Source organism: Styela clava, chromosome 1 (genome assembly GCF_964204865.1).
Source record: "Styela clava chromosome 1, kaStyClav1.hap1.2, whole genome shotgun sequence".
NCBI lineage: Eukaryota > Metazoa > Chordata > Ascidiacea > Stolidobranchia > Styelidae > Styela > Styela clava.
Genome location: NC_135250.1, coordinates 29,644,249 through 29,661,244, shown reverse-complemented (window position 1 = coordinate 29,661,244; position 16,996 = coordinate 29,644,249). Strand labels below are relative to the sequence as shown.

The 16,996-nt window shown below is 37.1% G+C and overlaps 2 protein-coding genes across 2 annotated transcripts; both read left to right on the top strand.

Annotated features, from left to right (window-relative positions):
• The first annotated feature begins 1,256 nt into the window (after nt 1-1,256).
• LOC120335050 (kelch-like protein 24a) lies at nt 1,257-2,102 on the top strand. The gene has a single exon (XM_039402553.2). It carries the CDS (start codon nt 1,257-1,259, stop codon nt 2,100-2,102), a length of 846 nt encoding a protein of 281 aa, XP_039258487.2.
• Nucleotides 2,103-3,332: 1,230 nt separating this feature from the next.
• LOC120334741 (uncharacterized) lies at nt 3,333-16,691 on the top strand. The gene is made up of 9 exons (XM_078113314.1): nt 3,333-3,602; nt 4,805-7,720; nt 9,123-9,301; nt 9,632-9,758; nt 10,951-11,052; nt 12,029-12,208; nt 12,630-12,784; nt 13,835-13,986; nt 14,824-16,691. The coding sequence occupies exons 1-9, from the start codon at nt 3,410-3,412 to the stop codon at nt 14,969-14,971; spliced, it is 4,152 nt and encodes a 1,383-aa protein (XP_077969440.1). The 5' UTR covers nt 3,333-3,409; the 3' UTR covers nt 14,972-16,691.
• Nucleotides 16,692-16,996: the final 305 nt, after the last annotated feature.

Genomic DNA, 16,996 nt, shown 5'->3' with positions numbered 1-16,996 from the left:
CTCCAACTACTGCACTACCCTAGCGCGACAGGCGAGCATATTTAGCTTATTCTGTGACAGTGAAGTAAGTAAGTTTATTTTGATTTTCTGTTACAACAAAGAAGAGAAGAAATACAGGGCATAATAAACAAATATACGGAAAATCAGGAAAGTAGGCGGGGGAGGGGTGTGTGTGTCTGGGTGTGCAATAATTTTCACAAGTGGGCCATATACAGATAAGTTTATAACCAACTTCAGAAATCGGGTCCAATGTAGTTTCGTACCTAACATACTTCTAGAGGGCGTAGCATAACAATTTTTTGATATGTCAATCCTAACCCCCACCTGACTACACCATCCAAAAATTACGTCAACACAACGTCACAGTGATGTAATAGAGCCCTTCAAACTATACGAACTGCCATCCAAGACGCGCAAACGAGCACCCGAAATCGAGCAGTTATTTTTCTCATTTTCTCGTCGCAACGATTCCAATAGGAGAAAGATCGATAATGTCAGTCAGTTCTTTATCGTCGGCGCCAATGCCATTTTGGACGGATGTACGTATATTTGGCAAGCTCTATGACGTGATTGTGATGTCGTAGTGAGTAGTGACGTAATTTTTGGATGGCGTAGTCAGGTGGGGGTTAGGATTGACATATCAAAAAATTGTTATGCTACGCCCTCTAGAAGTACCGTATGTTAGGTACGAAACTACACAAGACCCCAGAAATCTAGCTGAACCCCACATAAAAAAATTAGTTTCTCCATCCACACGTCGAATTACTGGTAACCTGGGATGAATTTGAAATTCCAAATCAATGCAGCAATAATTCGAAATATCGAATTTCTCGTTATGAGAGAAAGATTTGGGTCTAGCGAAGTGATTTAATAACGCCAAACAAAAATGTGATGTGAAAATGAATGCCATGACTGCCTAAATAAGGAATAATGTGAAAATAATTTTTGCAAAAATAAAAGTCTGCCACTTTCGGAATTGGTACCCTATATGACGTGCCCTGCACATGAGTGGGTTTGATTTGACTAAACGAGTCTGTCAAGAATTCCATTTAGCGCCAGTCAAACTTTACTTAAGAAACATGAAAATTTTCACATCACATTCCTTTTTCACAGTTTAGTCTCTCATTTCACATCAGGTTTTTGGTTTGCGGTTGTCTAAAGGTGTTACATCATTTACTTTGCCAGACCCAAAATTTCACCTATTCATTTTTTTACACAGTTCTTTCATAACTTAGTTTTCTTGCAACCACTGAACAATGGATGAAAAGACTTTGAGAGATGCAAAAATGAGTCATTTTTCCAACATTTTTGACCAATTTTGTCAAATGAGAGAAGAAAAGAAGTTCTGTGACTTCATAATCAAAGTTGGTTCTGAAGAATTTCATGCTCACAGGTATGTTTTGAGTTCGGCGTCTCGTTTTTTCAAAGCTATTTTCTCCGATGATCCGAAAGTTAAAGAAACTGGCATCTTAGAATTGAACGACGTCCACCCAGATGTCATAAAAGAATGCCTTGATTTTACATATATGAAGGAAACTCCCTTTTCTAGTGATAAATTTGAAGAATTGCTCTACGTTGGCACAAGACTACAATTGGATTATTTTTGTGCAGCCGTTGCTGGAACCCTCGGAAAAAATTTAACACTCGATTCATTCCTTTTTACAATGAGAATGTCGAAATTATATAATAACGGAAAAATTGAAGATGACTGTAACCAATTTGCTGCAGAAAATTTGAGAGAGCTGGCAGAATTAGATGACTTTAATTTACTTGATGAATGTTCCGTCACACAAATTTTAAAAATTAAAAATTCTTACTTTACTGAAGAATTGAGATTACATGCTCTTCTAAAATGGACAAAATTCGACGTTGATTATCGCGGAAAATATTTCGAAGATAATTGTCAAGATATTATAGCTATAGAAGAAATACATTGTGGATACAAAAAATATCTCCTGCAAAATGAATCTCTAATAAATGGAAGTAAAACACTATTGTCAGCATTTAGTTTAACTGAATCAGATTTTCAGGGCGCGAATCCTATTGATTTTGCTGAATTTCAATTTCTGAATCAACTTGTTCTAGTTTTAACAAGTACATGAGGTGAAAATTATATGTACCATACCATATATCCTCACATATATCCCCCCTAAACACAGTGTAATTATAAAAATTTGTGTATAAGCTGAACCTACAAATCGTAACATGCAGTACGCACTTAACACAGCAAATGGTTGAAAAGGAAATTAATGAGAATGATAATTGTTATGTTTTACTTTTATTAATATTGGTAAGTGTCTCAAAATCCTTTAACCCTCACTATCACTGTCAAACCCTTCAGTGCGATCGGAGTTTTGCACGTGCCACCCCCCTTAGAATTACGTCACCCCCTTAGCTTGACAACTTTTTTTTTGAGTTTTAAACTTTCCTTGTAAGCGATGATATACTGTTATAATATTATATCCATTTTACTGTGGTGCTTTGTTATGCGGTTTTGTGATATCTGTGATTTTAGTTTGTGTTTGGAACTGAATTCTATTAAAATGCTTTTATGAGATTAAACCACAAGTCGACAACCTTTAGCATTGGAAGAGCTACCGGTATTTGACATCCTCGCCGTTAAACTTAAACCTATTCGGAGCTGTAACATCTACTTTAATGTCAGTCAACTTTCGGAAAACAACTTATGATACAATAATTCAGTTCATAATGAAATAAGAAGAACTTGGAAATGGGAAAATAGTTTGTTTTGACAGATTTGAACTATGTTATTGTGACCTACTTTTACTGCTCTTGACCTATTCCTGCTGTGATGTGTAATTAATAGTAATTGACTTTTATTAACGAAAGAGGAGCCACAGGGTGCAGATTGCTGGATTGAACGCATACTAAAGTGACACCTATTTTGCTTTTTATGTATGCATTAGAAACCTTCAATTCCAACAGAAGTTCCACAAATTGTGTTATGCTACACTAAATGCTAATATTGTTTCTTTTTGGAATATTTCGTTTTGCTTTTAGTGAATTCCCAATCGATGGTTCATGGCTCCCCCAGAGGGACCACAAAGCAGTTGGAGGGTGCCCCAATACTAGGCCCAAAACTGATTTTCCTTTTACTCGAAAACTCCCTGTTCTTCCAAGTTTCATGGCACGCCAAGGTTATTTTACGGGTGTTTTTACTTGAGCATGAATTGTTTGAGCCTGATTGTGTCATCCTAACCTATTGTTTATTTTTGAAATATTTTGTTTTGCTTTTATTGAATCAAATATTTTAATATTATAATCCTATTCATCATGGTATAGTTTGTGTAAATGTGTTTCTTTATTTTTAGGATCATATAGATAAAATATTATATGTTAACGTTTTCAAGTAGATGAATATTACTTACCATTACCTGATGACTTCCTGATGGAGTCTACTTCCTCACAAAGGTCCAATGAGGTTAACTCAGGGTCACAGAGGTCAACCATCACAAGTAGTGGTTCTTCGATGCAATCACAGACTTTTTGTCCAGTGTGCCAGCTCCCACTCAAAACATTGAAGATTGCAACGCCCTCAAAACATATCACAAAATGTAAGAAGAGAAATGCGAAACCAAAAAGTAAGCTGACAGTTGGTTTTATTATGTCTTTGTGCGGTTACAAACTCTGATGACGTTAACTGTCATATCGTTACCAACTAGGGCTGTATCGACTCGGGAGTTTTGACCTCCGCTGTTTTGAACCCTGTTGTGTATAAAAAAATATTCGGTCTTCGTAAAAGATATTTGATTTTGCCCACCCCTGATTTTTGGGTCTCGTGTAGTTTCATACCTAACGTACGTCTAGTGGGCGTAGCAAAACAATTTTTTGGTATGTCAATCCTTACCCCCATCTGATTATGCCATCTAAAAATTAAATCACTACGACATCACAATCACGTCATAGAGCTTGCCAAATATACGCACGATCGACCGAAATGGCTCTGGCGCCGACGATAAAGAACTGACTGACGTTATCGGTCTGTCTCCTATCGGAATCGTTGCGACGAGAAAACGAGAGAACTAACTGTTCGATTTCGGGTGCTCGTTTGCGCGTCTTGAATGGCAGTTCGTATAGTTTGAAGGGCTCTATTACGTCACTGTGACGTCGTAATGACGTAATTTTTGGATGGTGTAGTCAGGTGGGGGTTAGGATTGATACGTGAAAAAATTGTCATGCTACGCCCACTAGAAGTATGTAGGTAAGAAACTACATGAGACCCTGATTTTTAAAATCCTTATTTTGTATAGGCTATGCGTGTATGTTCGTTTTCTGGTTTGACAAAGGCAAAATTTGGTATGTCAGAAGCTGGAAATATTTCAGTCGCCTGACGTGCTCCCTTTTACATCTATCTGGCACATAATGATGAATGAATATTATAATTATTGGACACGAAGTAGACCTATGGATCGTCTTTTAATTTTGTTGTCAAAAATCGCTTTTCTCATTCACTAATGGACCAATTGCTTTTAAAGTATCAGTGGCGTAAGATTGTATTTTTCGTTAGAAGGCTATTACTTTTATTTATCTATTCCTAAATTTTCTAAAATCCTATAAGATTTGATATTTCATCCAAAATTTCGCTATAATTTAATTTTTGTGTGAGAACCGTTTTCAACACGACAAACGTGACGCCCATTTCCCGATTCGACTCGATGCTACACAAAATTTTGTTTTGGACTTCGTCTCCATATATTTGAGCATCACTGTCTTGTTATCGAATGGACTCATATTTTGACTTTTTTCTCTATTCATCATCTAAGACCTATTTCTTTTATTACAGGAGACTGTCCGAACGGAATAGACTGCATTTCAACCATGGAATCTCATTATCAAATATACTCTCATAAAAATCTTCAAGAATATCGGGACGACCCTGAACGCTCTCTAGCACCTTCTAACACTTCTATGAGCAGTATTGATAGACTCTTTGAATCATTACATGGCCGCACCCCGAAGAAAGAAGTAAAACTAGAAATGAGTGCAAATGAAAATCATTCCCCGTTTATTCGACCATTTGTCGATTTAACAGACAGTCCATCTTCTTCAGAAGAGTTTAAAAACACCCAAAATTCGTCAAAAAAAAGTCGAAAAGATTTGTCAAGTTTTTTTAAAAACGTAACGGTTTCTCCTCTTGTGAGTTCAAATGCTACAAACACTGTTATATCTCAAAAATCGTCAATTCTAGGGAAACACAAGGCAAAGGAGACAGAACCGTTTATCATTTCTAAACCTAAGAAATCAAAAAATATAACTTCTGAAATACAAAGAGTGTTTTCTAGTCAAAAAGTATCAGCTTCTACGCAAACTACACAAAAATTAAAATCTTCTTTGAATATTAACAATTCTTTGGCAATTAAACAAGAAAAATTGAAACGTACTCCTCGAAAAAATTGGAACGTGAAAGTTAAACCTCCGCTCGGTGCAAATCCATGGACGATAACTGCGAGTCAGGTTGAAAAACGCCATGAAACGAAAGAAATTGAAATTATCGACTTAACGGATGATTGCGTTGAAGAAACGAGTCAAGAAACAATATCAAGTTTACGTCGAAGTCCTCAAAAAAATTCTGAACAATTGACCGTCGATGCAACTCCGAAAAAATTGCGTTCTTCTCCTTTTGTACAAACGTCGACTTTTGAAAAAGATAAGACACTAGATGGTGCTATTTTATCAAAAACATGGTCATCAGATATAAAGGCAGAACCTTTAACCCCAAGTCAACAAACTAGGATTGGTAAAAAACCTTTTTCCCAAAGCCAGAATAATTCAAAAGAAACGTTCATGAGTAAAATGTGTAGAAAATACCCGGTAATTAAAATAGTAAGAGTATCAAATAAAAGACCGGAACAAAATCCGACAAACTCTGACAGTTCAATTTATTCCGGTGGGAAAATTAAAACCAATTCTGACAGCGAAAAATTTTCTTTTCTACCTGAAGAAGATCAAGATATTCCGATACAGTCTACCCAAATTCCAAATTCAATTAAAAAAAGTCAAACTGGTTTTTCTTCCACACTAGACACTCAAGACAGTGAGGACTGGGTAATCCCCCTCCCTCGAGGACCAGGATTTGTGCCAGTTAGCCCTATCCAGTTTGACAAAAGTGGAAATTTTATGCCTTTCATCAGTCTTACTAATTTGAGTAAAAATATGCTGAGCTCAGCAAAATCTTCCCAGGAGTGCTCTGCTGAAGGTAAAAATCCTAGTATTATTTTAGACCAAAATTCAAATTTATTCAACATGAGACGCTTGGATGATAAAGCTGGAAATTCTGTGGCAGAATCGAACAGTAGTTATGGTAATAGTAAAAATTCTGCAATCAAAAATAAAAATGATGCTGTATTGGAAGGCAAGCATTCTGAGAAAAGTTATACAGCTGAAAGTTCAAATCCGGATAATCAGAATGGGACTGAATTTAGAGAACAACCACTAGGGAGTATGACTTCAAATTTATCTAATGAAAGATTTGTAAAGGATCAATGTATTATTATCAATTCAAGCCTTGAAGATGAAAATTCCACTTCCGATACTCAAAATGGGGAAATTTGTGACAAAAAAACTGCCGATTTTCCGAAAAAATCTTCAACGTTTTTTGGAGACAATTCTGGCTCAGATACCAAGCTTGATAGCAATCCTGATACAACTAGCAAATTTTTAGCGGGAAATAACGTAGAAAATAATTCAAAATGTGGAAATTGTTCAAATGAGGAAGATATAATGGAGTCCTCAATGCTACAAGGACTCTCACATTGTCAAACATTACCATTTTTGAGTCCTGTATCCTTGAAAGCAAAACTCTTGGATGAACACATCGATCTGAAAGGGAAAAATGACATTGATCCAAAAAGTAATAATCATTGTTGCAGGAAGAACAGTGATCCAGGAAGTGGGGTTAAACGTTATACATCAGGAAGTAATAATAATGAAAAAACTGAAGATTTTAACAAAACAGCTTCACAATTTTCCAAATCAGCCAAAAATATCACAAATTTTGATGTTTTGGACAAACCTGGCACATCTTACGATACAATTGACGATGGTAAACCGTCACACTCTAGCAGTGCAAATACTGAATTTTCCAACAAAACTAGTGATTGTAATGATACTATTCCAGGAAGTTTGAAAAAGGCTAAAATAAAACGCCAGGATGTAACAAACTTGAACAAGTATGGCACATCGTGTAGTAATATTGAAGATGATAAACCCTCTACAAGTGGTTTGAGTAGCTTTTCAAATTCATCGCCAAAAAATAAAAATAATTTTCCGTCGAACGTAAACGGTTTACGTAAGGTTAAAGTTACACCCATACGTGCCAATTGGAGTAAAATTGGCCCTCAAAGTGGATCAGGTTTTTCAACAATGGATAGAACATTCGATAAAGGTCAATTAAATGGGATTAATAAAGCTCCAACTTTTGACGGTGAAAATCAGAATGGGAATCAAGATACTGGAAATTCAGAGAATCTAAAATCTTCTAAAAAACTTTTACAAAAAGGGGATGATACTTTGTCAAACTCTAGCAAAAATTTTTCGCTTCAAAATTGGTTAAATTCGTCAAAAAAGAGCAAAAAACAGGGAGATATCGGTTCAATGATGTTTGGTTTAAAACCAAAGCTTCAAGAAATCGTAAAAAAGGAAAATCCTAACGGTTCCTGGAAAAATGGAACGAAAACTGGTGGAAATGGATTCTATAGAAGTAAGTTTGGAAATTAATACATTAGTTTGAGTTTTTTTCTTAGGCTTTTATGACTACTGGTGTAATCTGTTGGTTTTTGGGTGAATTTTAGAAGGCTTCCTCAACTCCACGCTATGAAATGCATGGGGATTCTGCACAAATAGCCACTGACACACAAGAGCCAGTATTTTTTGGAAGGATAGAAATTTTTAAGGTTTGACAGTGCCTACAAATTTTTAGACCCTGGTTGGGTGGTGGGCATGGGATTTAGAGAGAATTTCTTTCCGTTTTGGAACCGCTCAAACTCGAACGTTTTAAAGACGCTTTTTCAAGCTGAGATTGTCCTATGATGATATACATCCTTGCGCTCACAGTATTACCTTGTGGTAATGGGAAGACAACTTGGGTGTCCAGGCATGTATTCTTGGTAGAATGCTGTCAGGACCTGAGGACAATCTCGTTTTATGAGCAAAATTTTTGATTTTGATAAGATTTTTTTTAACTATGAAAGATTTGGCGCATTGTGCTATGCTTCAGGAATTCGCGTGTCATCATACCTCTGATTACCCTGCGTGGTTTGGCAGGTTTGAATCGAGTGGGGTAGGGCTACTCAACTATTTTTAATAACGAAGGTCCGCATACAAAACTTTCTACAGACTTTACAAGACTTTCCAGACATATTTCGGCATACTTAAACACTAATTTCTTGGCCGACTAATGATTATTAGATAATCAAGATTGTTTATTACAGCGTTATAGTTCTTATCATATAAATTTAAAACTATAAAAGTGATTTTATAAAAGGAACTTCGAAGTCGGGCTAATGATCCAAAATAAAGAATTAGGCGCGGTCTGAATCGAATACCCGAAAGGTTCGGATTCGGACCGCGGTCCGCCAGTTGATTAGCCCTGGTGTGGGGGATATTTCAAGTATAAGACGATTGAGAGTAATTCACATAATCGCTGGTCGTTTAGCTCTTCCTCCAGCATCAAGTTCATACGTATGAAATAAATAATAACTGGATAACTAATCTCCTACCTGACATGGACTAATAACCAGATGAGAGAGCGTAGTTCGTTATATGATTAATCTGTCTTATCGTCGGGATAAATATGCAAATCCTATCCTATCATAACAGCTTTACTTGCTCTGTAAGAAATTTGTTAAGCTATGTGTTACAAAAATATTAAATCCCAATTTATCGGAGATGCCTTTTTTGGAGTTCAACTGTTACAAAAATATTAAAATCTTAACTTAGTAGTGATGGCTTTTTGGAGTTCAACTGTGTAATAGGGTAGTTGATGCTGAACCAGAAAAATTTCAGTCGTTTGAAAAAACTCTGCCTAATGCTTGCCCAAACCCTTTTTCTTACAGTGAAGAAGTCCAAATGGCATATATAGAAAAAATTTTCATTTTTGACAGGTAACAAGACACGAAAGTGTCCATTTTATAAGATTGTTTCTGGTACCGACATTGCTGTAGATGCCTTTAGTTACGGAGTGGTGGAAGGAGTCCAGTTTTATTTTTTGTCACATTTCCACTCAGACCACTACATGGGATTAACAAAAAAGTATTGGAGGCATAAAGTGTTTTGCAGCCAGGTAAAGTTTATGCGATCTTTTCTCTATGAGACCCTAATTCTAAATCGTCCTGTCTATGTGTTTAGCTGTAGCGTCTGGACTGATTGGCCGATCTGGTTGAAATTTCTCACATGGGTTATGCTGTCACCCTGTAATGTGCATTTCACCGAAACTCCGGATAATAGTTTCGTATGTTTTCATGGCATCAGCGAAAAATGTGCCGATCATTTCGAAACTTGTAGTCAAAAACCCCGACACAGTTACCGTAATTTTAATTAGGTCTCTTACGAATAAGTGGCTGCCACGCACTGATTAGTGTTCAGATTCATAAATATTGTTTAACATTTTCAGGTCACAGGCAATCTTGTGGCTCAGAAAATCAGATTGTCTGAAGAACTTATAGTCAGGTTGCCAATGGGGGAAGAGAATGAAGTTGGCCAGGTTAAAGTGACGTTGTTGGAGGCAAACCATTGTCCTGGTATGTTTATTGAAAGACTTTATTTGGTACTCCCGTAGTATGGCGGACACCGGAACGTAGTATGTGTACCAGGTTAGGGTTAGGCAATTCCAGATACAAATACTACAGGAGTCACTTGGCTAGTCCCCGAATTCGTAATAGAATACTATACTATTTACTATACTATACATACTATGTTCAGGTGTCCGCCATCTTGGTGCACATACTACGGGAGTGCTCTTGATTTTCCTTTAGGGTTCGACAGCTGGCACATTTGGTTATGGCCCTGTGGTTACCAACTTTTTTATGGATCAAGGCCCTTTTCTCGAGGCTTTTAGCACTATTTTGATTGGTAGATTCCAAATCTAGCTAGCTATTTCGGTCGGACTTGGCAAATAGAAATTTCAAAACCTCACACTTTGAAATTTCTTGGCCATGCGTTAGGGTTCAACGGTGATAATCAGAGTCGAATCTTCGAAGGTCATTACCTTCGCAGAAAGCGGCCTCATTGGGATCACATGAACTCCTGTTGGGCACGAGACTTGACAAATTCTAAAAAGAGCTTAAAATGTTTGTGAACCACTGCGCTGAAGCTTTGATAATAGTAGTTTTACTGAACTGATTCTTTTCAAACTGAGATTGTCCTATGATGATATACATCCTTGCGCTCACAGTATTACCTTGTGGTAATGGGAAGACAACTTGGGTGTCCAGGCATGTATTCTTAGTAGAATACTGTCAGGACCTGAGGACAATCTCGTCTTGTGAATAAACGTTTTGGGCGCTCCTTCAAGAGCCTTACTAATTGTAGAATCGTCATTTTTGATTGTGCGGCACACTAGCAGCGTGCTATTGTTATATGATAATAATGTTTGTGATTCTGATCCACTTCGATAGTGCAAATATTCATATCTTGGGGCTACTTAAATATTTTCACAAAAGATTCGTATACAAAACTTGATTATATATTGTGTTCTCTCATTCCAGAAAATATATTCTATTATACAAACGAAATTTCAAATGCATCGTTTAACAAAATACAAAAGCAATGCACAATGTCTCTCCTTCGTATTAACTAGAAAAAATGATGCTTACAATACTAGAAGCTGACGCGGTTCGAATTGAATAATTGAAGAGATTCGGAGTCGGACTGTGGTCTGCCAGTTGAGTAGCCCTGTTCAATCTCATCTTATACTTTCATATTTTCTTTCAGGAGCTGTTTTATTTCTCTTTAAACTTCGGAACAATCGGGTCATTCTTCACACAGGAGATTTCAGAGCACAGGAGGAAATGGAACAATATAATGCTTTACAAGGTGTGATAATAACACAACGATAATACTAATTTGTATAACATTCTTAACCTTAGACAGACTTGACCATGTTGGCGCAATAGATGATGGTCTCTATAGGTTCAAATCCAATGGCCCCACCAGGGGCATAGCCAGAAATCTTCAGGGGAGGGGGGGGGATTTCTGAACTTTCTCGTGGCCAAGTTAGGCCGTGATAGCTAGCTGGTCCGGCCGGAAACGTGGGTTTTCAAGACACTTTTGGGTCTAGAACAGGGGTTCCCAAACCAGGGGTCGGGACCCTAAACTGGGTCGGAGTGATAAGCAGGTAGGGTCGCAAGCAGGTCATGGGGTCGGTGGGGTCGCTGAGGTATGGTAGAGGATGGATGTACAAAACATCTAAGATTTGACAAAACATTTTGAATTTAGCAGTTTGTATCATGGCTTACTGTAAAACAGGCCCATAGACATCGCTCTATGCTTATGCTATAGAAAATGTAGGTGCTTATTTTGACATCACTGTTTGGTTTTAGCTTATTTTACTTAATACCACCACATGACCAAACTCAATAGTCCGGTGAAAGAAGTTCTAAAGTTTCATAAAAAATATATTATTGACCTGGGGTCGCACTGGACACTTGAAAGTTGTCTTTAGGGTCGTCCTGAAAAAAGCTTGGGAACCCCTGGTTTAAACTAATACTGGAATCAAGCCGAGGTTAGCTTGTCCAATCCACATCGTCCTGTTTTTTTTGCCTTGTAAATATGGTAAGCCTATATTATATGATGAAAAAGTAATTGAGGGTGTCTGTATGAGTTGTTTTGTTAAATCGTGGTTCGTTAAAGCTATACAATTCCTGATAAATTCTTTTGCAATGTTCATTTTATCTTGGATTGTTTCACTTTCTTCTCCATTTTTATTTTTTAGTTTCCTTATACTTGATTCTTTCTGCCTTGTCTTCATGGTTCTAGCCTTTGTATGATTTTTTAAATCTTCATTTTTCAGGAATCAGAGTTGATACCTTATATCTAGACACAACATATTTGAACCCAGAATATCGGTTTCCATTGCAACGTGATGTCATCAAAACAGCTGTTTCTATAGCAACAACAGAGATAAAAGATTGCCCTAAAACTTTGTTCGTTGTCGGAACTTATTTGATTGGGAAAGAAAGGATATTTGCTGGTGGGGATGGCTTTCGCTGTTTTTCTAACAGCGTAGGGAAATCATGAAAGACACTATGCCTAAAGATTCTTGTTTTTAACTAGCTTTTACTATATATTATTGTTAGTAACATATTCAATTTGTCAAGTTTTGCTCCCCCTCTAATAATAACTAGCTAACAATAAGCCACAAATAACAGAAAGTAAGACAAAAGTACGTTTTATTGAAAATTTGTTGTTTGTTTTTCAAAATAAAAAAATGTAAATATCCAAAATGTGGAGAAGATCAAATCTAACAAATATTTATTTTTTAATTAGCTACACGTCCAACTCAAAATTTTTTCTACGCCCCTCTTGTGGGCCGTGCCCTCTCCGTAATGTGACCATTATCTATTCCTATTTCAACTGTGTCACAGTATAACACAAAACTTCCGTTTTCACAGCTGTCGCAAATGCCATCGGTAGTCAAGCTTTCGTTGCACAAGATAAATTCCGCACAATCCAATGTCTACAAGATGATACTTTATCAAAGTTAGTGACACGAGATTCAACCGAAGCTAACGTTCATGTGATACCAATGAGGCAGCTTTCTGTGAAGGTAATATGGAGTTGCGAACAGGGGTTACCTTTTAGATTTGGTCCTGATTATTATCATTGAACCCTGGAGTGTCGTGGATTATCAGTAGCATTGTGCATTTTTTTATGTATATTGGTATTCATTATTCGCCGTATACTTTCTTTTCTTACAGTGGGTAAATCATTGTTTACTGGTAGCCTAATAAACAAATACTGATTTATACTTATCTGGGGTGTAGCCGGGTAATTTTCAAAGGGGGAGGTTCTGAATTTTCGGGGCTCCCGAAGTATGCGAACCAAGATGGCGGACATCGGAATGTAATATGTGTACTAGGTTAGGCCATAATTTTAGGTATAAATACTACAGGAGGCTCTTGGCTAGTCTTCGAACTGATAATAGGACTAAAATAAGAAAAATTGGAAAAAAATTATCGCCTAACCCTAACCTGTTACCCATGTTACGTTCCGATGTCCGCCATCTTGGTTCGCATACTTCGGGAGCACCGAATTTTCTAATTGCCGAGTTAGACCTGGTACGGCTGGAGGTCGAAGAGTCTTGGGGGGTCTAAGAAGCATTGCCATGTTTAATACAGAAAAATGCTTTTTTCTAACATTTCAAAAAGGGAGGGGGATTTCCGACTCTACACTGCTAGAGAATCAGCTTGAGAATTAGACCGGGTCCGTTGGAGGTCAGGAAAAGTGAGAAAAACTTTTCAAAAGTATTGGAGGTCAATAAGCATTGCAAGCTACAAAAAATTGCCATTTTTGATACGGAAAAATACTTTTTCTAACATTTCAAAAGGGGAGGGGGATTCCCGACTCTATTGAAGGTCAATAAGCATTTCAAGCTATGAAAACTATCAAGCTATCAAATAGCTATGTATGATATAGAAAAATGCATTTTTTTACGTTTCAAAAGAGGTTCCGACCTCCACAGTGCTAGGGAAACAGCTTGAGAGTTTTCAAAATTTTCTAACAAATATTCAGTTATTTCCGCTGTAATTGCTCTTTTTGCTTTTCATACCGCAAGAACTTGAAATTTCCAGTTCTTAACTATCCATTTGTCTTTCAGGACCTCAAATCACGTCTCTGTCAGTACAGACACTATGAGCAACTTGTGGCTTTCAAACCTACAGGTTGGACTCATGATAACAAACATCCCGGTTTGAACCGGATAAAACCTGTTGTGTCCGGTCCTGTCAAGATTTATGGATTGCCCTATAGGTGAGATTGCTTGATATGTGATAGAGGAATATAGATACATATGATTTTCAGCAAGTTTCTTTTAGCAGTTGGCTGTTGGTCGTATTAGTCATAGTTTCAATAACGCATTACTCCACAGTTGGTTGGTCATGATTAGTCATCTGTAACTGGTGACATCACAGGTCATGCTCGGCCATCTGGGAAAATGCTAATTGCTAGAATTAGTATAAATATACAGTCAACACAACACCATGGTCTTCTATAAAATACCCAAATTTTATTTTTAACACTTTCCATCAATTATTACTTATCGATTTTAATCGGTAAACATGTTGATAGGTATTTGTCTGTCTGTCTGTTAGACACACGCGATATTTCACGAAAGCGAGATTGAATCTGCTCCAGATTTTGCATGTGCATTCATCATATGTCGGACCAGAAGCCTATTGATTTTGGGTAAATTATGTCGCATAATTGGCGAGTTATTAATTAATTAGTGATAGGACACAAGGTGTCACTATGGAGTAACAGCGCTGTTTTGGGGGATCCCCCTAACCTTCGATCGATAAGTCTTCGGTCTCTGACCGATATTCTCGTTTTATTCCCTAACAACAAAAAAATTGAATGAAACCGAAACGAATAAATGCATTACGATGTTATATTCGAAGAATTAATTCCAGGTATTTAATTTTAAATTATTTAATTTTTTCTTGCAAATGATGTCTAGAGAAGACATCATAACTCCCATATAGTAGCGCTCCATGGGAGCAGAGCGGCCATTTTGACAATCGTGTTTAATATTTTTAGATACATCATTGTTCCTTTCTTTCAATAATTCTTGTAATTTCTATTTACCAGTGAACACAGCAGTTTTGAAGACCTTCACAGATTCGTGAAATTTCTTCGACCGACCAAAATTATTCCGACGGTCAACGTGGGAAGGAAGGAAATGCGGGAAGAAATGAATTATTATCTGGATAAGTGGAAACTAGGACTCGATCCTTGATAAATTTTTCGGCCACCTCATTTGAACTTCCATTTTTCCTTGACAGTGTTGACTTGAATTGGTTCGTTCAACCGCTATCTACTGCCATCCATTTGGCCTACTTCTATCTATGGCTCTTATCTGCTTTCATATTCTCCTATCGACTGCTATCCACTATCATATCTACTTCTATCTGTCACCAAATGGTATTATCTTCTTCCTCACTGTCTTATCTTCTGTTATCTGCTTTCATATTCTCTAATCTACAGCTATTCACTTCCATATTGTATTGCCTTATCTACTACCACCTAGAGTTCTAATGTATTATCTACTTCCATATTGTCTTATCTGCTGCAAAGATAAATGTGTTATCTACTACTACTACCTACTGTCCTACTGTTTTATCTACTTCATACTGTATTATCTGCTATAATTCTTCCCTATCTGCTGCAAAGATAAATGTGTTATCGGTTGCGATGATAAATTTATCATATTTTTCTGTGGTGCTTCCAACTCTTCTATTAGTACTATTCCCTCTTTCGATGAGAAACGAATTTGCTTTGAGCAATGTTTTGTAAGATACTGTATATAGTTTTTAGCAAGTCGGTGGTTGCTCCCAACGTTTCTATTACAGTGGTTTCCAATCTTTATTTCAAGCGACCCAAATTATAAAAAAAAAATTTTGTAAAACTTGCGACCCCAAGATATGCTCACAAATTAAACGGCATTTAATGCTTTTGTGGCCGCAAAATTGAATGACTAATGGAAAATAATCATTTTTTCATTACATTTGTTGCCAAGCAACTACCGCAGAGTGTGAAAGCTGCGCTTGTTTGTGCCATCAGCGAGTTTCGGAAATCGTGGTGAGATTTTACTTGAGCAAGATAGCTTTTACTTACACAATTTACCTCGTACAAAATCACTTTTGAACAACACTTCAACACCAAATATGGGAGTTTTTGTGGGAAGAATAAGCGACCCACGGAGACTTTCAGGCGACCCAGTTTTGGGTCGCGACCCATATGTTGGGAAAAACTGTTCTATTAGTAACCTCACTTCGAGGTATGGTTGCTGGCGTCTATCTCCACGAAGGTTAAACGTAATAAATGGCATGTAGTCTCTTGAAACTCTCTATCTTTTTCTGTTCTCTTCCTTTTTCTGCTCTCAGTTGGGGACTCGGGTTCTCGCTTTGAGCAAGCTCATATAAAAATTCATAGCTTTTTGAACAGGGCCGGGCGATTACTTTTCTGAGAAGGCCAGTTACAGATAATAGACTTTGTTACTGGGCCAAAGGCCCAAAACTTAATATGAAAAACTATGAATGAAAATACAGTTTATTTACAACAGCTAGGCTGACGTTCATATAATAATAAGAACACAATGTAACAATTGGGGTCATTATGATGTAAACGGTATTTTCATCGATATTTTCAACAGAAATTTATATTCATAAAAACTATAGTCGTAATTTAGCAGACACAAGTAGGCTGGCTAAAACACTTTCGGGGGCCGTAATTTGCCCCCCCCCTGCTGCAAACTTGTTCAATTCGCTGAACAAGCTTAAGAACATGCATTCATTTCTGTACAGAATTATATTTTTTTCATTGTTTATGCTGCCAAGATTATTCTTCAAAATTTTCATTTTTGATTTGCAGTAAGATATCATGCTAATACAGTCAGCTGCCTTTTTGTCACCGAATTTTCTATGAAAAACATCATCTACAAAGTGCCGCCCCCCCCCCCCCCGCCGTCAAAAAAAAAATTGGAACAAATTCTTAAGAAAACACGATTTTTGTGCAAAGTATCTTATATTACTGAAATTATTAGGCACAACCATACACAGGTTCTGGTCCGGTTACCTTCCATTTCGGGTATGAGATTATTTAGCCAGTTACTTGTTTCCTGATGATGTACGAGGCCGTAACCGACCAGCGATTACTTGATCTACCCTAAGGCGGCAAGGAATCCAGCAATTTTCTTGCACATAATTATCACTCACAGGATTCAAACTTAATCAGAGGTGCAGTGGCAAGCGTATTCCTAACG